Source organism: Trypanosoma brucei, chromosome 6, assembly GCF_000210295.1.
Source record: "Trypanosoma brucei gambiense DAL972 chromosome 6, complete sequence".
NCBI classification, from domain to species: domain Eukaryota; phylum Euglenozoa; class Kinetoplastea; order Trypanosomatida; family Trypanosomatidae; genus Trypanosoma; species Trypanosoma brucei.
This window is the reverse complement of record NC_026739.1, coordinates 1-27,961: the sequence shown is the minus strand read 5'-3', so window position 1 is coordinate 27,961 and position 27,961 is coordinate 1. Positions and strand designations below refer to the sequence as shown.

The following is a 27,961-nucleotide window of genomic DNA, read 5'->3' as shown; positions in this document are numbered from 1 at the left end:
CTGACGGTTAAATAGAATAATTTTCACGGCAGTACAGGTCGTGAAGAGGGACGATAATAATTGATGAACTGCCTTGCGTACTTGACGACTCACTTCCACTATGAGCGCAATGGTCAGCGACACGCCCAACCTTAACTGCAATGCGACGCACCACTTCCTCACAGTAGGCGTCATCCCACTCGGATGCAGCTTTACGGGGAAGAGGCACACGCCAACGCTCACAATACGGCAGCAACAACTTCTCACGCTGTGCTGTCTTGAACGTGCTTAACAGCGACTGTAGTGCAGTTGCAATTATCTGAGCTGATTCACTCAGCTCCGCACGTGAAGAACTGTGGTCGCTTGTGGAGGTTGTCGTGCCATCCTCGCCCTCATCAAAAAAGTATTCGCGGTCCAGCCGTAATGCAGCAAAGTTGCGGCCAGGCACGGCATTCAACTGGTACATTTTAACCGGATCACTCACACCGCGAAGTGCAACATCACCAAGTGCAGTGACATCAATTTGCTTACGATCCTCAGCTGACAGTGACATGTATGTTGAGCCTGTCATCAGCACCTGACCACCATTTGCTACACTCTCCGTCCTTGCTGCCATGTTTGGGGTCCGCCCATAGTAGTCATATCCCTTCGTCACTTCATCGTGTCGGATGTCGCACAACCCGGTGTGGATTCCAACACGTACACGCAGGCCATTCCACAAACGACTGTACACTTCAGGATCCAACCGCGCAGTTGGCGGCGTGTACTCACATTCTCCCTCCGTGAATTGCTCCTCGAAGTGCCGGTAAGAATTATCAACTGCATTTGTTCCCCAGTCATGTTGCAAGAAACACAGCTGTAGTTCCTGTGCGAGTTGGACGGCAGCGAAAGGACTCTTACTCGCTATCATGAACGAATCCCCTACAGTTTTGACTTCGTAGCAGTCATACCTCCCAATCAGTGAACGGACCATACGATGATGCGCGGCGACGGCATCGGGCATCAGTTCAGGGTGTGCAGCCCACAACGCAGTGCTGCTCTCAATGTCAGTAAATATTAGTGTCACGGGGTCCGTTGGCTCCTTGGGTGCAAGATTGTTATCACGAGCATTCCGCAGGGAGATGCGTAGGAGCACACCAAGGGCAATAAACAATATGAAGCCGACTACGCACCCGATAGCTATGCCGGCTATCTGTGACCGTGTGAGCTGACCCTCTTGCGGAATAACATAGTCCATAGACGGTGTCATCCCAACCTGTGTTCTGGGCAAGCTTGAATTCAGCACACGCGCCATCGACCATACAGAAATGTTTGTGGATCCAAAGTTTGAGGCACACTCATTTGCCGAAACACTCGTACCAGAAACACATTCCACATCACTGAAGGGTCCAAATCGCATGTCATCCACTTTGATGTTGGACTCCGTGTAAATGCGGTCTGCCAGCAGCTCTGCATTCACTTTCTTCATATTCGGGAGAATCACTTGAAGCAGCCGAGCTGCAACAAAACCGATAAACGTTAGTGGATCCCAATGCGATTCATTCACAATGCGATGGAAACTCGCAACCACATCTGATTTCGTGTCCTTCTCCGCCCAGTGTGGAAAACTCGTCGCGAATAGGAGCCGCTCTGAGCTAGCAATAGACTCTTTACTCGCATTAAACGCAGCCACAAACTCATCGTAGTACATTGCAAGGTCATTGAACCCAACAAACACACGTGCCCTGCGGTGGGTCTGAAGGTGCCGCGCAACTGCAGCAACGTCAGTGAGAGTGAGTCCAATAGTAAACACATCTCTATTACCCGAGAGATATGACGATATCGGGTCACCATCACCAAGTGTCTTGCTGGAATCAAGCGGCACACCAAACGTAACCAATGACTTGTACAGCAGGCTACTGATCTCCCCTGCTTGCTCACCGCGTATGAATGCATTTACTCCTCTGGAAGAAGTGTTGGAGAGATACACAGCAAGCACATAAAGTTGCTGCGCAAGCACAGGCAGTAAGTGTATTACGTTTCTCCTAAACCCGTTCTGGCGGATGCCCACCACCATAGGACTGATGAACATCATATTCGGTGTGTCCAACATCGCCGCTGGAACGATACCAAATACTGCAGATACATCCCTGTTGTCCCGTACTTGCTCAAGGGATTGCGTCACATTCTCTGAAGATACTGTTAGGGGATGGAAAAATATTCTATTGTCAACATCATATGCCTCATCCAGGGCCTGAGCGCCAAGGAACCACCTCATAGTCGCTCGGAAAACAATTGCGTTATCCACCAGAATCACAAAGAGGCCACTCAATGGCGCGCTTACTTGTACATTGGCACTTGAGCACTCTGATACACCCCACGTTAGGAACCCTTCCCACAAAGGTCTGAGTCGGAAGCCATCCATTATACTCTTCATATATACCATACTGCCACCTTGATTGCATTCACACATGGCACCCTGTAATGCAACGGCCTCATTGCACTCACCACCAAAGTCACCAACCACAAGGTCATCAATCACGTAGCGACGCTGCTTGTACAGAGATTCCCTGAATGATGTACGGTTCGTCAGCTGTGGGGCGTTATTCAGAGCTTCGAAGAGAACTTCTCCCGCAAGCCACCCATACACCATCATCTCACCTAAACCGTCGTCCTCAAGGTAGTGATCGGGTTTCGCAAAGCCCTTCCAGTCACTGTTTGTATCCAGGTAGTTGTTCATGTCACGCTGGAAGTGCTGAATCAGTGAGGACTGATTATCATTAGCGAGCGGCACTGTTCCAGTTGTGATCAGCTGTCCAGGAGTAAATGTACGATTAGCTAACACCAATGCCTCACGCCACATCTTGATCAAAAAATGTTGCTGTAGTGAAGTAGAAAGAAGATACGCATTGGCAGTGCGGTTGTCCTGTGCTACCTTCTTGATGAACCACTTTGCTGTATTACCCAGGGATGAAAACAACAATATAGCCTGTGGGCGCGTAGCAACAAATTGTCTCCACCTGGTGTTCAAATCATCCTCAGAGATATTTTGATTCTCACTATCCTTCACAACGAACACTCCACATAAATGGCGACCCAACATCGCCAATACTCGCACAGTAAACTCATACGCTCCCATACTGGCGGTGTTGTCCTTTTCGTACATCATACCTATTCGTGGGACACGGAGGTAAACAACAGCATAACGAATGAGGGTGAGGAGTTCAGCATTGGGTTCGACACTTATGAAATAAAGGTGAGGGTTCCAACCACGGACCTCACTGGAGTACGCAACGGGAGCGATGGCAACAAGATCATGTTTCTTCAGTTCATCACTGTTCTTTAAGACGTGATTAGTACCCAGGGGCCCGAATACAACTAATAACTTCCCTTCACTTTGTTTCACCCCCAGCTGAAATATGTCCTCGATTGTCGCATTGGGTGATGAGGGACGGATGACAGATATTGTCGCACCGGAGCCCGTCTTCCAGCTGTGGGCACTCAGTGATGCGTCAAAGCCGGCATTAATGGCGTTAACTTCAGGAGTGGTGAAACCGAGGCTGTACATCATGGATAGCACATTTACCGTCACATTACCGTTTTCTGCGCACACAGGTGGCATCCACATGAGTAGCAAAGGCAACAAGTGTAGCAGTGACATAGCAGTAATGACAGGTGAGTGCTTGTACATGCTGTAACGCCTTGCAGGGCTCCTTGCGGTAAGGTTCCGCCTGCAGTTTCCATGAGGGTACACACATCCTCTTCCACCACCTTCCTGCCAACTCATATTTTCGGTAATGTGTGACACTTTTCGTGTGTGAAATCTTATGTCCTAAGGAAGAATACCAAAAGAGGGAAAATAGAAATCAGTAAGATTACACTTCCAGACAGTTGGATGCTATAACAAGTTCCCGACAAAACCAAAACATTGCTTAAAAAGCAATGAAGGCACGTCAAGGTAGCGAGAGGCGACTCGTTTATGATGTCACTGTAAATTGCGAGCAAATGATAGAAAGGGACAACCGACACGCTGGTAGCTAATGGTGTCACACAAACACGTATATGTATTTCATGTGTGTCGTAGTTTTCTTTGCTACTGACATTTCATTACTAATTATGGAGCTGCTTTGGAGCCTTGTTGTGGAATTGGTGGCATAGTCGTCGGCGTGACTGCTGTGGTGACAGACGCATGGCAACTATGCAACTCAGGCATCTGCGCCTTGGAAGCTGCTTCAACGTACCCATTACGTGTGGTGCAGCACTCAACTACCCAGGCGAGGCAAGTCGTGTCATAACATCCCTGTGAGTTTGCGTGGTTGCACAATTTGGTGGCTGCAGGCCCGTGGGCATCCAACAGCTGCCCGTTCTCAGCTTTCAACGAGCTTAGAGCACGACTCCCACAGTAAACTGGTTGTAAAGAGAACAGACAAGCTCTCCCTGTCCCATATTATTTCACGTTAATGGAGGAGGACGGCCACACAAACTCTCTCTCCCTCTTTTTGTCCCTCCACCCCTGTCCCACCACCTCGAGACTTTTGGGCGGAAAATTCACCTACGGACTCCACACGACATTGTGAATCCCCAGCATCCCCGTCACAGCTGTGGTCATTAGACACACTACGGGTAATGTAGCTTTCTGGGGGTAACATTTATTTGATAGGGTTGATAACAATCATGAGTATTTCGTGCGTGTCATTAACCAAGTGAATGACGGGCAGCCCTTTCAGACCCTTCCTTTGAGACATCACAATATCGTAGTTATCAAACCCGATTCAGGGACATGGATACCTCAACTCTAGAGGGAGAAGAGGAGATCCTCTAGGGGACAGCGGTTGTGGATGTATAGAAACTACCCTATCATGATTCTCTAGGCTGTACCAGCCGCTTGCCTTTAGTTCACTCGCAAGGAGGAATGCAAACCAGTTTTCTGCCTGCCAAATGTTATCGATAGAAACCCCCTCCCTCCCCACCAACCACGCAAAACACCAGTACCTATATTTCAACAGCGGTTGACCCGATACTGCCCTTAAACGGAACAAAAGGTGGCGAAGATGAGATATTTCAGAGCGATGGTGTCCTGCAAGCGGAGGCAGTTGATCGTGGGGAAGGTGGTCCAGTACATCAAACGAGGAATGAAGTGGGCGTATCAGAGAGGCGAAAAGGGGGAGGAACCCAATGGTAGGGTTGAAAAAAAAAAAAAGAAAACGGGTCCACAGAGGCCCCAATATCTGTTGCATAACTGCTTGCTTAAATTTTGCACAACCACACCGAAATATTCATAATTAATAAATGTTTTGTCTGCGACCCGCCATTAGCGATCAAAAAGGGAGGCAAGTAAGGTAAAATATGATAAGACAAGTCAAACCAAAAACAAAAAAAGGACGGTGCGTGCAATATTTCTGTTTACCCGTCTGTTCATGGTGCCAATTTGCTTAAGTTATTTTGAAGAGCAGCAAATATAACCCCTACCGCCTGACACGTGTGAGTGTCCCTAGCGTGTTGGGCAGCCTTTACATACACATCGATGCTACCGACGGTACACATAAAACCCAAGGGGGAAGCACCAAAAATATCAGCACAACCGGCGCCACACTGGCGTCTCCACACACCAGAGGCGCAATATACGAGTGGGAAGTGCCCTTAAGAAAACTGTGGTTATGGCACAAGATACACAGCACCCAGAACCCGCTCAGAATATACAAAACTTTCGGACCCTCGTCAGCATCTGTAACGAACTACAACATTACGCCCACGAAACTCCTTTAACACTTCGGAACTCACGTACATGTTTTTCACGTTTAGTTTCCGCAGACTAGGGAAGTTGGCCAACACACCGAGACAGAGGACGCTCTGGCAGCCCTTGAGGTTCAACTCTTCCACTGTAGTCATCAATGGGAATGGCGTACCACCCTCCACATTCCTGCAGAAGGAAATATCCAGCTTCACTAGGTTATTGCACTGGATGAGGCTTTGGAGGCTCCTTGGAGTAATTGTGGCACCACTCAGACTGAAAACACGCAGCTTAGGCAGCAGGGCAGCTGCATCAACAATTGCGCCGGCACTAGAGCAACTTCGGACGTCCAGCTCTTCAAGCGAAGTAATCTTAGAGAGAGAGCTCATGTTCCCTGTGCACCCACGAGCAGTGAATCCGAGCTTCACCAGACCTGGTATAGTGGCAAGTACATCAAGGCACTGTTCTGTCATGCTTATGAAACTTAAATCCAACACACACAGATGAGGCAAGGAGGAAAGGACGTCCATTTGCAGACTCAAATGTCCCTGACCCCGCAAACTCAGCTCTTCAAGCGTTTCAATCCCTTCGAGGGGGAACACATCTGTTAGCGAAACAGTGGGTGCAACCTCACAGCTACTCTCCAAAGTAGAAGATTCCTCCGAATGCTGGCAAATTCTTTGGGGGAGAACCAAGTGTAGCGTGCGTAACGGAAGGCTATCGAGACCGTCCACGCAGGGTACTCCATCTTTGTGCAACCGAAGCTTTAGTTCCTTCAGCGTGGCGACTTGAGCGAGTTGGCTTAGGTCGGTCAAATTCCAACAGAAAGAAATGTCAAGTGACGTCAAGGTCTTGCTTTCACTCAGACCACCAAAACACAAATCGGTTATGCCCGTTCCACTCAGATTCAACACACGGAGCTTCGGTAAAGATCCAAGTGCATCAACACCTGCCTCTACACCTCCTCGTCCCTGGAGATTCAAGTCTTCTAGTGCTATTATCTCTGCAAGTGGACTTACATCCGTTAAATGGGGGTACTTTGTATCCGCACTTTGATCACCATCAGAACTACACTCCTCTTGCACGCAGCCGCTGGGGGCCACCAGTGGGAGGCTCAAATCCAATACCCGTAACCGCCGCAAGCTTGCAATCGGCGCCAAACACGTTAAGTTCCAAGCATCACGCAGAGTTAGCTCCTCCAGGCCCTCCAACAGGCACAAACAGCGAAATTCGTCATCAGAGATTTGTTGGTAATGTAGCTGAAGGGTCTTAAGGGAAGGCAGTCCGCTCAAAAAATGAAGGTGCCTCACCTCCCCTTCAATATCCAGGCTCAATGCGTCGAGTGATTTCGCCTCAGCCAGGACCTCCAGGTCGCACACACCGCGACACTCGCTGAAACGGAGCTTGGCTATGGATGGGCACATGCTGATGAATTTAAAATCACTCAACTGCAGTGACATTCTCTTTACTTTCAACTCATAGGTGGCGCGCTCAGCGGAATGGGAAGAGTGTTTGTTAGAGTCCTTCACTGGAAACAGTTTAATACATGTTCTACCCTGCTGCCCCAGACGACTTAGTGCACGCCTGAAATAGGCAATCAGTTCGAGCTCAGCTTCTCCAAACTCTTCAGCAGATGCACCACATGCTTCAAAGTTGAAGCTGTTCATCAGCCTTTCCTCACTGCTTATAATATCCACCGGATGCTCCTGGCGCTGCCAAGCCCCATTCTTCGACTGGTCAAGCAGTCTGACGGTTTTACAAGCCGCTGTAGGACTCTCTGATATATTCAACTCCGCTGTACCACATGGGGGCTCGCTTTCCGCATTTTCACTTACCTTATCACGTCCAGTCAGTGAAGCAGTCCCGTGCTGGCTGAATTCCCTTCTGATCTTCTCAATTTCATGATCCACTTTATTTTGGAGTTGGAGCATGTGCTCACTCACAGTTCTTATAGTAGCCTCATTGTTAGCAACGCGGGGTAAAATGCTGCACATGTACCCGTTCATTTCTTCCACCGTTTTCAGGAGCGACTGTAAGTCAGCTGCATTGACCTCTACGACGCCGCCTGATCCGTCATTCCAAGGCTTTTCGGACATTTGCGCACAGCTGTCACGGATGCCTCTTTGCAAGGCCCCAACGATTTTATTAAGCGCCTCACCGTGTTGCATGAAGTCGTTATAGTCAGCCTCTGTCGGTATGCTTGTAGCGCGTGTTAACGTCTGGATCCCGGTGAGGTCAACGTATAAAGCCTCCATCCCAGCACTCCCATACAATGCCCGCTCACACTCCTTGACCACATCTTTTAGTGGCTTTTTGTGCTCCTCGTCAACTGAAAATAACAAGCGCTTCGCAAAATCCGCAGACTCATCGGATGGTGAAAGTGTGTTATCATCTTTACAGCAATCACCTGCACCCATCCCTGTACTGTACATGCTGAGAGCCCTTACAATATCCGCTGCACTGAACCAGCTGGTGCCATCCGTAGAACGGACCACGTGAATGGGATAGCCATTGTATCTCACACAAAGTGGATTCCCACCCATGAATATATCTGGTTGTGTCATTCTTGAATATTTAGACGTATTTTACTAGTACGAACAACGGATTATGTGCTATTTAAAAAAACGAGCGGGTAGGAACAAAGGTGGGGTAGACAACTGGATAGGAGAGAATTGACGGAGTTACACACGGTTGTGCGCCATCGCCGGTCTCCGCTAGACAAGCACGATCTATCATTAGTACGTTCTTTTCATGAAAAAGGAGTGGAGTGTTGCGCTGCCAAAAATAAACTAAGACACGTCATATTATGCCGAAACAAAAGCCATAACATGATATTATTTTTAAAGCTGCGGCACATAACGAAAAAATGTCGGATTCATGACCATGGAAAGGCAAGCTCGAACACGGGCACGGTTTGCTGCCGTCGAACTGTTATCCACAGATTGTGCTGCCAAGCCAGCATGAAACAAAGAACCGGTAAAACTAGGGTGTAGTATTCAGCACATGTGCGCCAACCTACACGGTTTGGTCCGTGACGGTGGGAATACACATTTCCTGAACCGCTGCATGACTCTCAAATGCGCACCGCCACGAGGGGCTACAGTGCAAGAAGCAACCAAAGGCGTCACCACCCGGAAGCTGAGTTCTCAGTGCCCTCGACCCTTCCAGTGGTTACACCTTTAGCAGGGCACCTTGTTACTACCCTGGACTCGGAGGCACGATTCCACGGTTCTACTCCCGACTCATTCTGAGTCTCTCTCGCTTGTGCCCTCGCTTTGTTAATTGATAACTTTTCCCACTGGACGGCAGCTTCTGCTGATTGCAAACCCTCTCTCCGCCTCTGCTTGCATCGAATTTTAACGCAGGCCACGTGTGCCAAAACGCGCGGGCCTCTTCACTGCCTATGAAAACAAGGCGTGCCACACCGACGTGAAGCAGCGGTCCTCTCACATTTGTCGTCATGCCACTTCTGCACTTCACAAACTTGTCTGCGGAGGTCCGATGGCACAAACATCAGAAGCAGGGTCCTCCCCCCTACCGCACACGGACGTAAAAACACTTAGATATCACATCTCAAGCGTGGCTACATGTGCGGCATTTATCGGTTTCTTCTGTTTCGGCCTCCCCGTGGTACTTCTTCACAAACCCAAGAGTTGGAGTGGCGCTGCCCCACACACTCCACAGCAGAGGACTTGCTTATTACAACATCAGCTTCCCCCTCACATTGCTCAACAAAAGGCACCGACCAAACAGCTTGTGTGACGAGCGGCTCGCCGTTACTATCTACGGGGCCCTTCAATGAAGAAGTTGGAAACTACGAAACCGTTTCGCGTCAACCTTGCTCAATCACACTGGCCGCTGTTGAGCCGACGCCACACCTCAGAACACGCCAAAGGGCGACGCGCCAACGGTGCGAGACGCCTTGATAAGCATTATAACGTTGCGCCGTCATACCTCCAGGTTTGACTGTGTCTGGGGACCCACACACCGAGGCAAACGGGAGGCCAACAGTAACGCAGTGGGGAAACAAGTAGTCAGGCGGAGAGCACAACCTCTTTCCCGAAGGGCGTTTGACAGAGCAGGCATATGGCATCACGGTGAAGCGGCGGTGCTAAAAAAAAGTGTTGATGTGGTCACCCACCAACCGAACCAAAAAAAAAGGGACACCTGCAGTTTGAGTAGCGCGGCCTTGATTTCGTAATGTTGGGAGAAAGAGGGGAAGGACTTGCAATGTGGGCGCTTAATCAAGCCATTGATCCAACCCCTCAGTGCCGTACAGCGCCAACGCACACATAAGAAACACATACACACGTAGGATGCTCAAAAGAACCGCAACCACTTCGACCCTGCTGCCTGGAAAGCGGGGCAACCGTGAGGATTGTCTTCACCCTCTGAGCGAGGCGGAGCAAGCAGCCAAAGCCAGCTCAGTGGCAGCGGCTCGTTCAAACACCTACCCAGCAACAGACAATAGCTAAAAAACTCAACGTCCAACTATCCCACCAACACTTGGGTAAGATCGGACACCGCAAAATCCACCCACCACCAGCCCCCCCCCATCTACCCTGGGAACGGTTTTACGGAGCGGAGGCACATGTGCAGCGCACCTATACAAGGACCTCATCAACCATTATATCGCCAAAATTGATTCCTCCCCTCCATTGATTCTGCCATGCGGATCTGAACGAAGGAAGCCGTTGTCTCCACGTATTGCCTTCCCTCCCCGCCCCCTGCCAATAGCTCTTCGTCGTGAGAGTTCCATCAACTTCGGTTCCACGGGTTGGCGCTGCATAGACTTCCCGGCTGGTCGCGTGTTACCACTCGGTGTCACGCATTCTGCAGCGACCGCAAAATGTTTTTGCTGTCCGAGTTAGCACATCGCATTGCGGCAGGCGGACCCACACACGAAGCCAATAGACACCAGCTGGAGCAAACCCTCCGTTTCCATACCGCTAAGCTGTGCTGACCCACCAACCACGCAAACCCTGCCTATTGATTGGATGCGTCGACCACAGGCTGATACTTCACCCTCAGATGAAACCAGAGAAGGAGGCAGCGAAGGAAAGGAAGTATCTGAAAGACGTGAAGGTGAGAAAACGTTTTAGAAACACTTTGCTTCACTTGTTACCTCGTGGAGACCAAAAACTGGCCGAGTGAGACATGTACGCTGCACCGATGTAACTGAGCACAGCTGCCGAAGGTGGGGAGAGCAATGGCCCCCACTTATACTTTGTCTTAGTTGGCGACATCAGTGCGACTTCGGGAGCGTAAGGCATTGCCCGGATAGCAAAACAAGGTATAACAATTTCACATGTTTCGTGACACGCAGCAGCGAAAATGAGTTCAATAAGGACGCTTTTCTGTCTTCCACCACGACCGAACTACCGTCGCTATCTTGAGTGTGACGCGTCCGTACGGGCTGCTCACCACCCCCACCCCGACGATGGTGGCAAAGCCCACACGGCACAACGTAATGCCTGCAACAATGGCTGCGATCCATTCGGATCAAAATGGTGGGCTAAGGGTTTCGCCAGAACCCTGATAGCGGCCGTACGGACGGCGGGACATTTTACTTACGAATCTACCGATTTGTTCACTAACAAAATAACTTTCGAGACGAAGTAAGAGAAAACAAATAAACGGAACGGAACGGCGGACCCATTGCGAGGTGTTCGTGTTCAATTAATCGGACGACTGGTATATTGAGTCCGAGCTCGCGTATGTATTAAACTTGTGAGAGGGTGTCGAAGGTAAAAGGGGAAAAAACACTCCAAAATCATAACTTCAGGGAACATATTCACCAAACACAGGGACAAACGTCAGCTAGAACGCACTGAACGAAAGTCTCTTCATCTTTCTGGGCCTCCACATAATAGTCGGACGGCAAACAAAGTGGAAAGGGGGAACGTAAATTGATAAAAACATTATCCCATATCTGCTTCACTTCTTTTCCCGCCTCTGGAATATCTCTCCCCCCCCCCCTCCCACATGCAAGCAAGTAGCCGAGAAACCAGAATAACATATTAGCACCAACGTCGTCAATCCCCACATGCTCAAGCCCACAAACTCATTTATCCCACCACAGAGAAGTAAAGTTGCACGTTTAACCAACAGGACCGTAAATGCAGGGGAGCAGACTTGAAGCAATGGTCGGCTGATCACTGCTTATGTATCTTTGGCGTTGCATGGTAGTGGTCCGCAACGATTCGGGCAACACACGTAGTTACTCCTTTCGCAAACGGCACATGTAGAAACTCGTTCGGCCCGTGTGCGTTGCTCTTCGGTCCCAAAACGCCGGTGACCACAAATTGCGCATCCGGAAATTTTTTCAGCAACATTGCAATAAAAGGAATGGACCCACCCATGCCCTGTGATGCGAACCCCTTACCAAAAGCCATCTCACTACCCTTATTGAGCGCCTCCACAAGCCATGGCTTTAGCCGTGGTGTCGCACAGCCGTCACCTGCATCATCCGGAGTGAAAGTTACTTTGGCGTTATATGGGGAATCAGCCTCGAGTATTCTTTTCATCGCTAGTGTGGCCTTCGTCGCGTCCACAATAGGGGGGACACGGAGGGAGAGCCGCAGCACGGTCTTGGCACGATTGACATTCCCAGCCGTTGCCGCATCAGGGAGGTTATCACCCACCACTGTCAAGCACGGTTTCCAAGAATTCCTCAGGGCTAGCTCCACAGTGTCATCAACTTCAGTAGACACGTCGGACAGAAGGGGAAACTGCTCCTTGTATGCAATTGCCCTTATTGACTGCATACTCTCCACAACATGCTGAGGGATGTCACAGTTTGCTTCGATAATTTTTACTTCACCGGTATTTGTATCTTCAATACGTTCGAGGAGCATACGGGCAATACGAAAGGAATCGGGAACAACGCCACCGGATAGGCCACTGTGCATGCCTTCCTTCATTGTTTCCACTGTAAGCATGCCACCACATACTCCTCGTAGAGCTGTCGTCAGCCAAAGTTGATCGTAGCTCATCGCCCCACTGTCCAAACAAATAAGAAGATCGACGTTGCCGATGCGGTCCCTGCATTTCTCGAGGTAAAAAGGGAGGTGCATACTCCCAGATTCCTCACTGGCCTCAATGATAACAACGACTTTCCCGTGTGGAATGCCTTGCTTTTGCACAGCCGCCATTGCGGTCAGAGCTGAAAACACGGCATAACCATCGTCAGCTCCTCCACGACCATATAATCTGCCATCCCGATACACTGGCTTATATGGGTGGAGTCCCTCCTCCCACGGAAGAAGAGGGGGTTGTTTGTCCATATGGCCGTACATCATTAGTGTGTTGGCACATGGCTCAGTTCCTTCAATCTCCACAATGAGGAAAGGCGTTAATCCTTTCTCCTCGAAAAGCTCGTATTTCATACCCTTGATGGGCTGTTTTTTGACCCACTCAATAATGATATCCATAGCCTTTTGCATTAACCCATTGGTTGCCCATTCCTGGTCGTAGTGGGGGCTTTGGTTCGGAACCTCGATGTATGCAGAAATGGTGGGGACGAGGGTCTTGTCCCATTCGTCAGTAATGAATTTATGAACTGCACCCCAATCAACCTGCATCGGAGTATTTACTTATTTTTTATGTGTACCCTAACCCTAACCCTAACCCTATTCACAAGTTTGCGCTCTTACTGAAAATTCGAATGCTTGTATGGTTAGTCCCTTCGAAGAAAAAAACTAAATTCGTATGTGTAGTTGCAGCAGTGAAAAACTGTATACTTCACTTGGTGTTTAAATCTGTCGGAGGGAAGAATTATTTAATTTCCGACAATATGGACAATGCTTCAGTACATGCACATATGCACATGCCAACACCATCTCCAGCGGTGTACACCTTTCTCCCCTGTGGCAACCTAGTTTTGTACATACTTTGCTCTCGTACTTACTTACCACGACTGTGTTAAGTTCTCCTTCAAGGTCCCTGCAGCTATCCTCGTCACCGGCAGAGCCGAAGATCAACTTGGCGCCCGCTGAAATCACATACTCACTTCGTCTTCTATTAACGCGAGGTAATGATGTTGCACCTGCACTTTCCTCCTCTACACTTTATGCACGCATGCAGATACACACATGACGAGTCAGATCCATATCAAAGCCGTCTCCCCGAATATATTGCGGCCAAATACAATAGCCGAGTAGTAGACACGTAAAACATCTTCTAACAGTGAGTGTAAAAGGGGTAACAAACACACCCACTTCTAGAAAACTTATGGCTTATGACCGAACCGCAAAATATGTAAATTAACGTCTAACTGTATATTAACGAGGTTGCCACAACAGATAAAACACGACAAACGATTATGGAAAACCGCCGATAACATCATCGACAACACACTTCGCTGAAACTATCATTATTACCTCTGGAAGCATGGCCTGGGTAGCACCTACCACGGGCAAAGTATGTGACAATACTTGAAATCTTCGTGGAATATGATAATATGAAAAAGTACATGCTCGGTACACAAAAACCAGGTCACCATTTCACGACGCAAAAAACAAAGAGGCAGAAACATGACCCTCCGGCCAAGCGAAAGTTATTACACACGTCACCTTTGTTTTCTAACGCCGTCGCGATGCCTTGATATAAGCAGTCATATTCGACCGCCCGTGTTGTGTCCAGAGGGAGAAGGCAACGAAAGAAAAGGAACTTGGGTTACCTTAATGAAACAGAATAAAAACGTAGGAACTTCACCCCAAGTTCAGCGGAAAAAGGAAGCAGTAAAATATTTCGTATGTACCCGAACATAATGTTTACAAAAACATTGTAGCATATGTCTCCTTACTTATACTACAAAACAACTGCTTATACAACCTCAAAATTAAAGAAGGTGCGGATTCTCCTAGAAAAACAAGCACAATCAAAAACCATAGCAGAGGCCACCGACAAAATTAAGTGAATAAATGTACGCAATATTTTTCTCCAAAAAAAGAACGGACGCACCGCCAAAGTGATTGCATGGTCCCAACATCCTCGCAAACCGTCTATGCACTATGAAGATCAACACCCATTTGCAAAGGCCAACAGGAAAAGTGCACAGCAGACTCACAAACATCAGCGAAAAGTTAACATTGTAGCCGACCACCTAATAGGAAACAACCAAAAGAGGTATATCGGAATCACACGAACGGAATTAAAATAAATAACACAGATAATTCCAGGAGTCGACGAAAATAAAATCAAACTGCATGAGTGAAAGACACACGACCCCTTGTAACACAAAGAAAAGGACGGAACTTTACGGATATCCGCATTATCAGAATTAAAAAATCCTTCGGTCGTGGGAGGGACGTTCACCGTGCACAGCAACGTGTTCACTCGTAACAAAAAAAACAAAAGAAGTGTGGAGTATCCCGCAACCACAGATCCACACATACACACACTGCATAACTGAATACCTCTTTATATCTGCCCCTTTTCCTTTTATCCTTGACATATAGTCTCTAACCGTCGTGGAGGATATCCTTTCTTTTTCTTTCCCTCTCAAGCATACCGCAGTGTGCGGCCCACACAGTCAAGCAGTACAAGCAACGCTCAGCACAAACACCGGTATCACGAACACAGAATCGAGTGTCAGCACGCGATTGATACTTCGTTTCAGGGGGGATGTTCAATCCTTCTATTGATACTACGCAATTGAAGCGCGCCTGCGCACACAAAAAAAAAATCCCCCACCCGGAATGCCCATACAGGTCCCTTTCTTTCCCGAGGGACCGCCGATTAAATGACGGCGCCCGAGCACGGTGGGGGTCTCCAAGTGGAGAAACCCGCCGCCCCCCCCCCCAGCTGGCGCCCGAAGATACGAAATAGCGGGCTCCGGCAACACGATCATGCGGCAGCAGCCCCCAAGGGACAGTGCTGCTAAACCGCGACTCCCTAGGGTGCCTTGGAGGCGATATCTCCCCTTCAGTTTCATATCCTTTAAAGTGGCCGGAACTTCCACGCAACTTTGCTACCTCCTGCTAGCAGGCGGCCTGTGCCCCACTAGCTCCCCACAAGCGAACACAAGGAGACAGAAGTTCTAACCCCCAAGCATTGATCAGTCCCATCTCCTGAAGAGAAAAACCAACCGCACGAGGCACACGCCACCGGCACCCCAGACGGCGGAAGCCACTTCTTCCAAACGCGCTGTACGCGCCCAACGCCCCGAGCGAGGTTGAAGGCCACATTATCCCTCCCCTTAGCACTTTTTTGGCACCGCGCGGCAGCTAACGCAACCCCGAAAGCTAAAAGAATGTCAGCCACGGCGCGGGTAAGCGGCCATCGCCACACCACTTGCCCCTCCCAATCCTCAAGGGTGATCAAGGCGTCACCACGCCCAGTGGCACCGCAGCACCACCTCCCAAAACCCCAAGGGGCATCTACTAAATTAGCCAACCCGCAGAGGAAGGCGATTGAGGCACCGGCACGTGCGCCCTGCCCGGTTGGCGTTCCCACGAGGAAAGGAACTACATGGTTCTCCATAACGGATTGAATGGCGCGGCATCCCCGTGAAAATGAGAAGAAAGTAATGTCAAGAAAACGTTCACTCCGCCCTTAGTTGAGGCACTTCCCCACCACCAAGGATGTCCTCAGTATCCAATTGGAGGGCAAACAAGCGTTCTGTGGAGCCAAGCGTGTCCCCACGCCTCCAACTGTGCCCTTTGACGTTGTCAAAGATGATCGTGGGGAACAAATAAAGAACTAACAGAGGATCGACTTCAGCGAGTCGGCATGGCCAAGCACGGGCCTCCGCACTGCTGCAAAGGGTTGTCGCTGTAAGTGAGGTGCTTTGGTTCAACGGGTAAACGCAGTTGCTTCGTGTGGTCGCACTGCATACAAACGGTGCCCCTAAATTTTACCAACAAATGCATTCAGGGAATCGACACGCGCTGTTCATCGTGCGACTCACACCTACGGTCACCCCATGTGTGAATTACATGCTAGAGATGGCGTAGTCACTTACGTGGTGTTTTTCTATGTTACTACAGCTGCTGGCTGAAGTATAGCTTGCAAATGGATTATTATGGGTAAGGGTATACAACATGTTATACAGTGACAAGATTTCAGCAAAGGTATTTGATCCTATTATTGCAGGTTTCAACGCATCTATTACCAACGGGAAGTCGCTTCCGTGTGTCAGTGTGGCAGTTGCACATGTTCCGTCTATGGATGACTTTGGATACGCCATCTGTACAACCAATTACGGTGATGAGTTTGCTGTTATACTGGAATCTGTGGGTGACAAAAATACTCTCAACTTAACCAAATATTTCAATGAAAAGAATGTGTAGTTGATTTTTTACCCTTCACAGGATTCAGTAGGGTACACAGTTGGAATCCCAATTTATGACTCCTGGAAGCATCACTCGCCGTTGAGATGCTTGCTCTTTTCCGTTATGCTATCACTCAGTTACGGTCACACCGACTGGATTTCATGTATTTGAAAGATGTTTCTTATGGTGATGATGAGTATAAGCTTGCTGCGTAGTTGGCAACACGGATGAATCGCAAGTTGTTTAGTTGTTATTTTTTTGCATTGAAGAGTCAAATTGGTAAGGAATCGGATAACAGTAGCTTCAGTGCGGAGTGGAATAAGGTTGCCGATACTGGACCTCAGGGAGTGATTGTATTTGGTTCTCCAATCCCTGATATGAAGAGATTCCCCATGAAATGATTATATGACCACAGGACGAGAGGCGAATATTTATTCATACACCCTCTGCACTCCAACACGCCGTCAAGAACAAGTGGGCATATAAATTGGGCAGAGACGAGTTTGTGGCTGATAAAATAATAATAACTGGGGCTGACCTAATTACGAAGGGTGACACATACAAAGCTGTCAGGCGTTTCAGGGATGATATGACTATGTTGTTAAAGGTTAATGGTAATAACTATAAGCGCACAAGGTGGGATATTAACGAAAATAACTTCACCGAGCAAGACGCTGAAGCTGAGCTGACATTGAACAGATGGGTTGCTGGAGAGGTATTGAAACAGGCACTGAGTTGTCACGAATAGCTAACTAGCAGGGGTGTATTTATGAAATCACTGTACAATAAACGTCGTTATCCAATTGATAATATTGTGGTTGGTGACTTTGGTGGTGAGTGCCGTAATATGGCGGGAGAGCGGGGTGTATCGTGTTTACGTAACCAAGGTGGGAGTGTGATGTGCATGAAGAAGGTGGAAAAGGATCTCCATCTACACCCTATGAAGGAAGCTATATTAACCCTTGGTTCATCTCGCTGTTATCGAGACCTGCCACAGTTGTATGGCCCATTGAGTGGGGTCATGTTTAATATAACCGATGACCCAAAGGCACTGCGTGCTGCATAGATGGTATACGATGGTGTCCCTCATGTTGTTGGCAAAGGTCAACTGGGTCACTCTGATGGTTTCTTTTTACACTGACTATCCTCGAAATCTTACGAAACTTGTGCAACTCTGTATAATGATGTTGAGAAACGAGTTGTAACTGCTGTGTTTGGTGTCGTGGATAATTCGTTACTGCGGACGAAGGGTATGGCATTCATCGATCCTATAATACTCACATCACAACCGAGTAACCCCAGAAGGAATGTGATCCACCTGTTACCAACAAATGAGCAGCAGTTATTCATGATAGTTGAGCATATTATACAAAATGGTGCAGGAAGAATGCATGTCATTGTGTGTCGTGGTGGTGATACGAGAGGAATTAGGAATATGTTGCAAAAACACTTGACAACTTTAACACATCACTAAGCTTCTTTGTTGCGAGTGGTGAAGGTCCTATTTTGAGAGACAAGCTGTCAACTGCATGTCAGGTATTGGTTGTAGGTCTTATCCCATATAATATCCCCATAATCCTCTTTCACCCTAACAAACACCGTAATGCGCACGTCTTTGTCCTATTCTTCGATGATGCACCAATCCACGGCGAACTCGTGAGTGCCTTCCATGAAAAGCCATTTTCTAACCCCTTGCTATTCGCAACGAATCTGTCACATCGGAGGGATAAGATCACGGAGTCCAAAACAGTACGTGAGTTCCGCAAGATCGTGCAGAATGAGTCGAAGTGGAAGCCATTGTCACTACTTGGGTCTGCCATCGCATACGCAATGGGAAGTGTCCTGCAATGTATGGGTCGTTTGGAGACAAGTGTACGAACGAAACTTGACTTGAGGCGAAGCACTGTTGTTAACTGTGGTGCGATGCATATTTTTGTATGGTCGATGTCACATGTTCTAAACCCTTTTGTGTCCTCTGCGCTGTCGTCTGCCACACTGTCAGTGACCTATGATGAACCGAGATGGATCCAACAGATAACTGAGCAAATTGCCGCTATTGCAGTTGGCTTCGTCGTAATGTTGGTGCCGCTTGTTACGGTTCTTGTGGTTGTTATATTAGCAACACACCGGAATGCTCGTGATAACAATCTTGCACCCAAGGAACCAACTGACCCCGTGACACTAATATTTACTGACATTGAGAGCAGCACTGCGTTGTGGGCTGCACACCCTGAACTGATGCCCGATGCCGTTGCGGCACATCACTATTTGATTCGTTTACTGATTGGGAGGTATAAGTGCTACGAAGTCAAAACTGTTGGGGATTCGTTCATGATAGCGAGTAAGAGTCCTTTCGCTGCCGTCCAACTCGCACAGGAACTACAGCTGTGTTTCTTGCATCATGACTGGGGAACAAATGCGATTGATGATTCCTACCAGCAGTTTGAGCAGCAGCGTGCGGAGGAGGACGAGAAGTACACACCGCCAACTGCGCGGTTGGACCCTAAAGTGTACAGTCGTTTGTGGAATGGCCTGCGTGTACGTGTTGGAATCCACACCGGGTTGTGCGACATCCGACACGATGAAGTGACGAAGGGATATGACTACTATGGGCGGACTCCAAACATGGCAGCAAGGACGGAGAGTGTAGCAAATGGTGGTCAGGTGCTGATAACAGGCTCAACATACCTGTCACTTTCAGCTGAGGAGCGTGAGCAAATTGATGTCACTGCACTTGGTGATGTGCCGCTACGTGGTGTGCCCGATCCTGTGGAAATGTACCAGTTGAATGCCGTGCCTGGTCGCAACTTTGCTGCATTACGGCTGGATCGCGAATTCTTTGATGAAGACGAGGATGGCACGACAACCTCCACAAGCGACCACAGTTCTTCACGTGCCGAGCTGAGTGAATCAGCACAATCGATATTGAACTCACTGCAGTCTGTTTTCCGAACTTTTAAAGCAGCGCAACGGGGGAATCTTCTGGCGTCGCTTTGTGAGCGTTGGCGTGTGCCTCTTCCCCGTGAAGCTGCATTCGAGTGGGATGACGCCTACTGTGAGGAAGTGGTGCGTCGCATTGCAGTTAAGGTTGGGCGTGTCGCTGACCGTAGCGCTCAAAGTGGAAGCAGTGAAGCTTCTGTGAGTACTGAAGAGGGCTCAATCATAATTGTTCCATTCGTTGGTTCACATTTCAGGGAAGGCCACTTTGGGTGTCCGCTTCCGTCGTTACATTAGTGGTACTGTTGCACGTCATAACGCGTACAAATCTCTTAGTTTTACTCGGCGGAAAAGTTAATTAGCATACCAGTTGTAGTAGTTGTTAGTGAATTTTAACGTAGTCTCGGTAGGGTTTGTCTTTTGTATCTATTTTTATCTTTTGCCATCTATTTATTATTACATTTTTTACATTCTATTTTTGGTGGCTGCTGCCTCTGCATTAAAGCACATACTAATCTTAAGAGGGAACATGCCCTCTGTTAGATTACACGTGCGTTGTCTTTCAAGACACCGAATTAACACATGCATGTGTTTTGCCGTGTCAGCGCCGGTTGGTTTCTTACTGTTCCAAATCCGACCCTTATGGAAGACAGGACGGCTCAACATTTCTTCTAATTTAACCAAAACGTTTTTGTTCTGTAAGTAATCACAAAACGGGATTAGCTATGTACTTTCCCTAAGGGCTCTCTTTTTTATTTTTGTCCTTGCCATTTGAGGCTTTAAGAAAAATAAGGTGAAACATTTCTTTTTCAACACGTCTGTCCTTAAGCGTGCGAGTGCATGACTATTTTATTTTATTTTTTTAAATTCCACCTCTCACGCCCAATCCCGCAACCTTTTGGGTACAAAACTGTGTTTCCGTGTGTGTCTGTGTCACGTTTTTCTTTTTGAATCCACTTAATGCTAGCGGTGTCTTTAAATATTTTTTCATAATGAGTGTTATGTTGCATGTATGTATGTGTTGGGTGTTATGTGGGCTGTTGTATCTCTCTCTTCGGATATACAACCCTTATCACCCTCTGCATTGCTGATGTTACATGTTGTTTCACCAGTTGCATGCTTTCTTTCCCTTCACTCATTTGTGTTGCCGTAAGGATTTAAGGTATGTGATTGCCTCCATTCCCTCCAGAGTGTGATGTCGATGCATGAGCTTAGTTATGTGCTGAAACCCGCGTTGCCTCGCAGTATAACAAAGTTCCTTCACCGTCACAGTTATTGCAGCTTATACTAATTATTTTATTGTGAGGGAGTTTTGTAACACGTTCACTCTGTTAATATTGCTGAGCCTATAGTATCCTTCTGTTATTTACAACACTGTTTGGACACTCGAGGGGAGTGCAGAAATGCCGCTCCTTTATAGGGACAAACCTCATTTATCCGTATTTTGTGGTAATTCAAGACTGAACCCTTGACGTTTTAACTGTGCGATGAGGAGCTACGGCGAGTTGTGGCGGGAGGGAGCGTCTACGTCGCTGCAGTGTGTAACCTCAACTGAGCATTTGGCATACCTGTTACATGCTTCCCTTTACATTATTTTTTTTTTACGTGTTTTTGCTCCATATTCTCAGTATTTACTGCCACTCTCACCTTCCAACTATGTTTTTCCTTGTAGCGTTCTATTTCGTGTAGCAGATCAATATCTTCATCACTCTCCGCGTATTTCAACGGGGCGGTGTTTCTACGATGCAGGTCAATTGCGATGTGATCATCTCCCTTGTTCACCTTGTATAGTGCTTACTCTTCCTAACCTGTTTTCTTTCACGCGCGGCCCATAGACTGACAAGCAAGTAATACTAACAATGGGCACTGAGATAAGCATGACGGCATGCGGCTTCGCACGGATGGTCGTTCTCTTCACTGCCCTGCTGCAATGTCTTTCAGGTTCATCACATCTCTTCGCATTTGGTAAGGTGTACCCAACTGCCTATGTCAAGGAATATATTCTTTTCCCCAACCGAAAGTTTTGGCATGGAGGTGATTACCTTGTAGACTACAGCAACTCAGTGCATATCTGCCGTGAAGCCGGTGGGACGCTGGCCACTGACCACTCGCAGGCAACTAACGAATGCCTCACTGCCTACCACTTGAGTGTAGCTGATGGCCCATTTATCTACAGTTACCTTGGAGGGGATGCCACTTACAGTGCAAGTGCGGCACAGGACGCGGGAAGTCGTTGCACAGCAGGAGACTATGATACTTCCCTTAATTGCGTCTACCGATGGAACAGTGGCCTGTTTGAAGCATCGGGAATAGAGGGCAACGGCGTTGCATTCTGGCGGGGATCGTACACTTATAAAAGTGGTTCAGGCGCATTGGGTGGTTATCCGTCGTTTTTTGCGCAAAGTTATCCTCAGGATGGCCAATTGCACGTGATGGGTTGGTACACTAACGTGACGAAGTGGTTCGGTTGGTTTGATGGCGGCGAAGTTTCTGGCAACAAGCCCGGGGGTAAGGCACCTGGATACAAGTCACTAACTTATTTCGCTGCCCTCTGCGAAGTCACAGTTCCACAGCCATCGAATCCCGTTCCAGGTAATGGAAACTCCCCTGCTAATGAAGATGAGGTATCAGGTAATGGAAACTCCACTGCCAATGAGGAGCTAGCAGTAATCAACGAAAGTTTGCATTCAGATGAGGAGTCTACAAATTCTCAAGATCAACCTTCGGCAACTCCCAAACCAAAAGGAGAGGCGGAGACGACATTGACTTCCTTGTCGCACATTACGATCTGTGTAGGTGGTGAATTGTGTCTACTCATCGTCTTTTTTTCCCTCGCAATTGTGTGCTGACTTGTGCGGCCTACCGGCTGTGCAGTGTTACTCATATAAGCCATAACAAGATACGGGTAGATACTCGTTTGGCCCATAACACGCAACTAGTAGAACAACTTCCACTAATCGTTTTATTTTCGTTTTATCTTTTTTTTATGTGAGCGACTTTATGAACATCCATTTCCTCTAAGATCCTAAGTGAGAGTCTATTAAGTGTCAGTTATAAAACCATTTGTTCCTCTATTCCTATTTATTTCCCCTCCCTCAGGGGTATTGCGGAATTGCGCACCCTGTTCAGAGCTCCATTGGACGTGTGAATGAGGCTGCTTCCGCGCATCGTGTTTTCCTCTGTTTTTGCTTTTCCCTTGTAGCGTTCTATTTCGTGTAGCAGATCAATATCTTCATCACTCTCCGCGTATTTCAACGGGGCGGTGTTTCTACGATGCAGGTCAATTGCGATGTGATCATCTCCCTTGTTCACCTTGTATAGTGCTTACTCTTCCTAACCTGTTTTCTTTCACGCGCGGCCCATAGACTGACAAGCAAGTAATACTAACAATGGGCACTGAGATAAGCATGACGGCATGCGGCTTCGCACGGATGGTCGTTCTCTTCACTGCCCTGCTGCAGGGCGCTGTGATATATGGAAAACAACAGCAAACTGGGATGGTTTGAACTGTGGAATGTAACGCTGGTGCAAAGACAGGTATGTTGCTGGCACGTATTACTGGTAGTGTCACTGTCTTTACGGATTGAAAATATCCGCTTGTACCGTTGTGTGTTGCTGGATCCGGTACAGATCGTGGAAAGAACCAAGTGAAGTCAATTGACCAAGCGCTATACATGAGTTGAAAGGATAGTTCATTGTTATTGTTGTAAACTGTCCACCTCGTTGATTGCAACTTAAGCAAAGAGATAGAATGTCAATAAATCGGATGCTCGGATGTTGTCAGCGCTTTACCTGCGTCGATATGTGCCTGTTAGTTTAAAGGGGTAACGTTCACCAGACGGTTTGAAGTCAGCAGCGTCGCGGCACGTTGCTGTTCCCGCTGCAGAGCGCGTTTCCCAGGCGCAGCAAAATGCCATTCGTAGTCCTGGTTGTCGGTGTTCTCGGCGGCATATGCTGTCGCAGTTCTTTTCGGAAAATTGTGTTACGGACAATATTTTTCAGCGGCGTACGCTGACAGGGCAACTTCGGAACGAAGTGCCAGAAGAAACAGGAGCTTTGGTGGGCTATGTGGGAGCACTTTGCCGCATGTCAGGTTTGGTGTTTTTTATAACTACAACTACGATATGCAGCAGCAACAGTGACGGCGCTTTGTGCGGGAATTTCAGAACGTACGAACGGGACGGTTTACTCTGAACACTGTGCTCGGTCACTGTTGTGCTGTCTTAACATTTTCCCCGTTTATTCTCTCCGGTGTTTGCACCATGCGATGTCTCCTCGTTCGGCACAGTCAGAAAAAACGAAGTGCTCATACTACTTTCCGTGCGTTTGTTGTGCCAATTTATGCCTTCCACCACGCAAGTTGCGCGCAGAACAGGACTTTGGTGCAGCTTTTCTTCAGTCCATGCATCTGTTTTGAAGAATCAAAAAGCGGTGACTGCTCTCCGCTGCTTTCGCTACGCATTTTGTGGAGATTGCCCCAAGACTTGAGAGTGTAGTAGTTGGTGGGCTGGGGGAGCGTGTTACGTCTACATTGTGTTCTCACAGAAATGAGAGTAACATCGTAGTAATTTTGTGGTCCGCTGCCACGATGCCGCTCGAGAGCGGGCACTCCAGCGCTGCGGCCCGCTAATTCTCCACCTCCAGCGTCTCAGCGATGAGATGGCAGCGGCGTAGGTGCAAAAAGGGGTCCTTATATTGTGTGTGGTTGCTCTGAGTTCCTTTTCCAAGATCCGGCCGTATTGAACAACCACTGAGCATACCCTTGACTTTGCGACTGCATTTATCAACACAGCAGGCGGATCGCATCACGTACCGCATTTTAAAGTGGTGCAGTTCAATGCCACACAGCGGAGTGTTACCCACCGACGATATGCGCATCGAACATCCACCTTCTCCAAAAACAGTGAAAAATGGGACGAAACCATCTGCCACACCCTCATGTACTACAGACTCTCAAACAAGGTACTCCCCCCAAACTCTTTCAGCATTCCATCCGTCGAACAATTCATGTTCAGGAGGAAACTCCCTTTAGGGCATGGACATGGCATCCGGCGCCGATTCTACTGCGTCCAGTGGGGAAATGATACATGTAATAATCCAGTGGTGGTCCCTATGTGCTCGCGGGCCCCGCTGGCGGGTGGGATCACATGATAGTTACTGGGAGGGGTCGCGCATTATGCCTTTTTATGGCCATTTAACGGGGGAATATTGACAACTGGATGGAATGCCGCCTGTCAACAGTTCAGCGTGAAAGACATTCGTGCTTACAATAGCAATGGTTGCTACACACTTCGAATTGTGCTGCTGGGGGGGGGAGTGAAAGTTTGGTGAACCATCCACGTGAGTATGTTAACCGAGCCATCTTCACCCATACGGCCGGAGTTGGAGCGATAGGTATAGTCATTCTGATTCTAGCAGAAGTGTGGGAACATATTCATTTCACTTCCCTACAAGAGTGCATATTACCGTTTGTTTGTTTGTTTTTTCGTGCGTGTGCGTGGCACGGGACGTCCTCTCGTGTTCTCCTGGGGAAGCGCGACGTTTTTGGCATGGACTCATTACTGTTTTTCCATGGCGTTGTCGTTTTTTTTTTTCCTTCGCTGGCCACGAAGGAATGAGAGGAATAAAATAAACTAATGTGCGTCGTGTGGTAACGATGCTACTTCCCCTCTACCTAGTGATGCTTATCGCTGCGTGTGTTTCCTTACACCGCGATGTTGTTAGTGTGCCGTGGACATCGGGAAAACAGTTTTGTCATAGGAAAACATTACGTTTTCCCTCCTCCCCCGTCCTTCCCAATGACGAAGAGGAAACCCTGCAGTTCGTGGCGTCTGATGTGGTGGAAACATGGAGGGAGCGGAACTATCTTGTTGCACTTGGTATTCTGTCACCTGACACGAGTGTGAGGCGGAGGCGGCGCATTCTTCAACACACGTCTTGCTGGATCCATGACGTTGTAGCAAAGAAGAGCAACAACTTCACGGGGGAGATGCTTGTATTGTACCTCACTGATCGATCCCATCGTAACGGTCACACGTACACGGCGGAACTAAAGGAGGAGGCGTTGCGTTGGCAGGATATGGTTACGCTTCCAATTGATGAGGGTGTTCCTGGACGGAACAAGAAAATTGGGGACGGCGGTACACGGGGTATAAAAGCGGAAGTCACTATGAGCCGCAAAGTGTTCCTGTGGTATGATCTCGCTGTCCGACTACTACCCCGTGTGAACTAGGTGGCAAAAGGTGATGATGACGCGTTTGTTCATGCGCATCAATACCTTGTTGACTTGCACAAGTTACCGCGTCAGAACGTTTATTGGGGAAATATCTGGCTTAACCTTCTTGGGGATCCTTACTACGTTGCATCCGGCTTACTATACACGCTTTCAAAGGACATGGCCAAAATGTTGGTGGCGTACGAGCCGATATGGCCGCTCATTAGGAAACCGTACAGTTGGCGCCTGCGGAGGAACCTTACCCTTTTTCGAATGGAAAATGAAGACATCATGGTCGGACGCGTTCTCTCTCTCGCAACCGACGACAGCGTGACAATCGTTGTTGAGACATGTTGTCGCTTCCATGCTATAGACAGAAAGCAGTGCGATACACCGCTACGGAACAACTTCGTTGTTATTCATGGGGTCAGTGAGGAAGATTACGCGCGGATGCTGGACAGGTACAGCAACAATAAACAACTTGTCCCAATGGAGTTCGTTCAAAAGGGGAAAAGATTGCTGGCGCAGTGTCAACCTCCACTGCTCCGTCAGGGCACACGGAAACCACCCTCTCCGTTTCCTGTAATGAACGCCGTCGTCCTTTTCAATGCCTCGCACAAGTCAGACTTCTTCGTGACGCATGTAGTGGCTTCGTGAACTGATGGTATCGTCAGGTTTCGCCAGTGGCTTGCTTTCGTAATGTGTTCTTCGATACCAAAGGCCTGACGTGAACTGAGCACGGAAATATACACATCAACACACACACGCACAAGCACGCGTATATACGTATTTCGCGTGCGCCAGGAACAGTATTGTTTCTCTTACATCTTTAAATTCGCTTCCCCGCTGCATCCATGTGCTCCCACCTTCTCGTGCCCATTTCCCTCTCTTTTTACATCCATATTCTTAACTGTTCTCCTTTACAATTGCGCTGTCAGGAAACCCCCCTGATCAGGCTTCCATAGTCTAACTCTTGCTGCTCGTCTTTCCCGAAACAAATGACGATTCAAGCCGTATCGCCGATTATTTCCCTCCAAGATGCTGAAAAGGGCACTTCTCAGACGAGGGAAGGCATCAAGCCGGCACGGGAGCGGAGAGCGCCAAGGGTGGAAGCGGACATCAAAGGCAAGACGGACCAGGGGAAGGAGAGGCAAGAAGTCTCAAATTAGGGGGAAACGATGGGCAGAGAAAAAATGATCCAAAGGATGCGTCGCCAACACGAACTGAACGAAAAGGAGTTGCAACACGGAGGGGCGAGGCGTCGAAAGGAGCGGAATCGAAGACACGTGTGGGGAAAACGAACGCGCCAAAGAAAGATGAGTCCAAAAAGGGGGCGGCAAGAAAGGAGGAAGCAAAAATGGATAAACCTGTTGATTTTGAAGCGGAGGTGCGGCGACTGAAGGCCGAAGTGGAACGCGCGCACGAAACGTTGCACCAGTCGATCCTGCGCACTGAGGTCGAGGAGGCGCGGCAGTTACGGGAGGAGTTGCAGAAGAAATTGAAGCAAACCTCCCCGGTAATAGTTGAGGCGCCTGATGCGGCCGGAAGACTTCTTTGCTGCCCGGTGTGCCGCAAGGGCTTCACTGCCAGCGGGTTGCTCTACGACCACTTTGCCGCGGAGCATCCCGATTCTCTCTTTGTGTGTGTCCCCAACCCCCTGCTATTCCGTTGCCCGGTGTGCCGCGAGCAGTTCCCCGCAACTGACGCATTTGAAGGGCATCTCCTCAAGCGGCACAAAATAAAGCCAACTGCTGCCGTGGGTTCGGTTGAAAGGAACGCAGATAAAAGTTATAGAGATGATCTTGAGTATGGGGAAGGCGCTGGAGGGAAAAATGCGGGATGCTC

General features: G+C 48.5%; 10 protein-coding genes and 2 pseudogenes across 10 annotated transcripts, besides 2 other annotated features; 5 read left to right on the top strand and 7 right to left on the bottom strand.

Moving 5' to 3' along the window:
- Nucleotides 1-7: 7 nt before the first annotated feature.
- TbgDal_VI110 (receptor-type adenylate cyclase GRESAG 4,putative) lies at nucleotides 8-3,745 on the bottom strand (the record flags this gene model as incomplete). Its single annotated transcript, XM_011775514.1, has 1 exon — nucleotides 8-3,745. The coding sequence occupies one exon, from the start codon at nucleotides 3,743-3,745 to the stop codon at nucleotides 8-10; it is 3,738 nt and encodes a 1,245-aa protein (XP_011773816.1).
- Nucleotides 3,746-4,730: 985 nt separating this feature from the next.
- TbgDal_VI100 (T. brucei spp.-specific protein) lies at nucleotides 4,731-5,195 on the bottom strand (the record flags this gene model as incomplete). Its single annotated transcript, XM_011775513.1, has 1 exon — nucleotides 4,731-5,195. One exon carries the CDS (start codon nucleotides 5,193-5,195, stop codon nucleotides 4,731-4,733), a length of 465 nt encoding a protein of 154 aa, XP_011773815.1.
- A 481-nt stretch (nucleotides 5,196-5,676) lies between these two features.
- On the bottom strand, nucleotides 5,677-8,253 carry TbgDal_VI90 (hypothetical protein, conserved; the record flags this gene model as incomplete). The annotated part of the gene is made up of 1 exon (XM_011775512.1): nucleotides 5,677-8,253. One exon carries the CDS (start codon nucleotides 8,251-8,253, stop codon nucleotides 5,677-5,679), a length of 2,577 nt encoding a protein of 858 aa, XP_011773814.1.
- Nucleotides 8,254-11,844: 3,591 nt separating this feature from the next.
- TbgDal_VI80 (peptidase M20/M25/M40, putative) lies at nucleotides 11,845-13,272 on the bottom strand (the record flags this gene model as incomplete). Its single annotated transcript, XM_011775511.1, has 1 exon — nucleotides 11,845-13,272. The coding sequence occupies one exon, from the start codon at nucleotides 13,270-13,272 to the stop codon at nucleotides 11,845-11,847; it is 1,428 nt and encodes a 475-aa protein (XP_011773813.1).
- A 1,492-nt stretch (nucleotides 13,273-14,764) lies between these two features.
- TbgDal_VI70 (hypothetical protein, unlikely) lies at nucleotides 14,765-15,085 on the bottom strand (the record flags this gene model as incomplete). The annotated part of the gene is made up of 1 exon (XM_011775510.1): nucleotides 14,765-15,085. One exon carries the CDS (start codon nucleotides 15,083-15,085, stop codon nucleotides 14,765-14,767), a length of 321 nt encoding a protein of 106 aa, XP_011773812.1.
- A 609-nt stretch (nucleotides 15,086-15,694) lies between these two features.
- On the bottom strand, nucleotides 15,695-16,174 carry TbgDal_VI60 (hypothetical protein, unlikely; the record flags this gene model as incomplete). Its single annotated transcript, XM_011775509.1, has 1 exon — nucleotides 15,695-16,174. The coding sequence occupies one exon, from the start codon at nucleotides 16,172-16,174 to the stop codon at nucleotides 15,695-15,697; it is 480 nt and encodes a 159-aa protein (XP_011773811.1).
- A 558-nt stretch (nucleotides 16,175-16,732) lies between these two features.
- TbgDal_VI50 lies at nucleotides 16,733-20,199 on the top strand (annotated as a pseudogene).
- Nucleotides 16,733-20,199: a sequence feature.
- Nucleotides 20,200-21,389: 1,190 nt separating this feature from the next.
- On the top strand, nucleotides 21,390-21,737 carry TbgDal_VI40 (hypothetical protein, unlikely; the record flags this gene model as incomplete). Its single annotated transcript, XM_011775508.1, has 1 exon — nucleotides 21,390-21,737. The coding sequence occupies one exon, from the start codon at nucleotides 21,390-21,392 to the stop codon at nucleotides 21,735-21,737; it is 348 nt and encodes a 115-aa protein (XP_011773810.1).
- Nucleotides 21,738-21,761: 24 nt separating this feature from the next.
- TbgDal_VI30 (hypothetical protein, conserved) lies at nucleotides 21,762-22,751 on the top strand (the record flags this gene model as incomplete). The annotated part of the gene is made up of 1 exon (XM_011775507.1): nucleotides 21,762-22,751. One exon carries the CDS (start codon nucleotides 21,762-21,764, stop codon nucleotides 22,749-22,751), a length of 990 nt encoding a protein of 329 aa, XP_011773809.1.
- Nucleotides 22,752-23,197: 446 nt separating this feature from the next.
- Nucleotides 23,198-23,578, bottom strand: TbgDal_VI20 (hypothetical protein, unlikely; the record flags this gene model as incomplete). Its single annotated transcript, XM_011775506.1, has 1 exon — nucleotides 23,198-23,578. The coding sequence occupies one exon, from the start codon at nucleotides 23,576-23,578 to the stop codon at nucleotides 23,198-23,200; it is 381 nt and encodes a 126-aa protein (XP_011773808.1).
- A 1,980-nt stretch (nucleotides 23,579-25,558) lies between these two features.
- On the top strand, nucleotides 25,559-26,773 carry TbgDal_VI10 (annotated as a pseudogene).
- Nucleotides 25,559-26,773: a sequence feature.
- Nucleotides 26,774-27,154: 381 nt separating this feature from the next.
- Nucleotides 27,155-27,959, top strand: TbgDal_VI5 (hypothetical protein, conserved; the record flags this gene model as incomplete). The annotated part of the gene is given in 2 exon segments (XM_011775505.1): nucleotides 27,155-27,247; nucleotides 27,246-27,959. Coding segments are annotated over 2 exon segments (807 nt in total), but the record flags the coding sequence as incomplete, so codon positions are not given.
- Nucleotides 27,960-27,961: the final 2 nt, after the last annotated feature.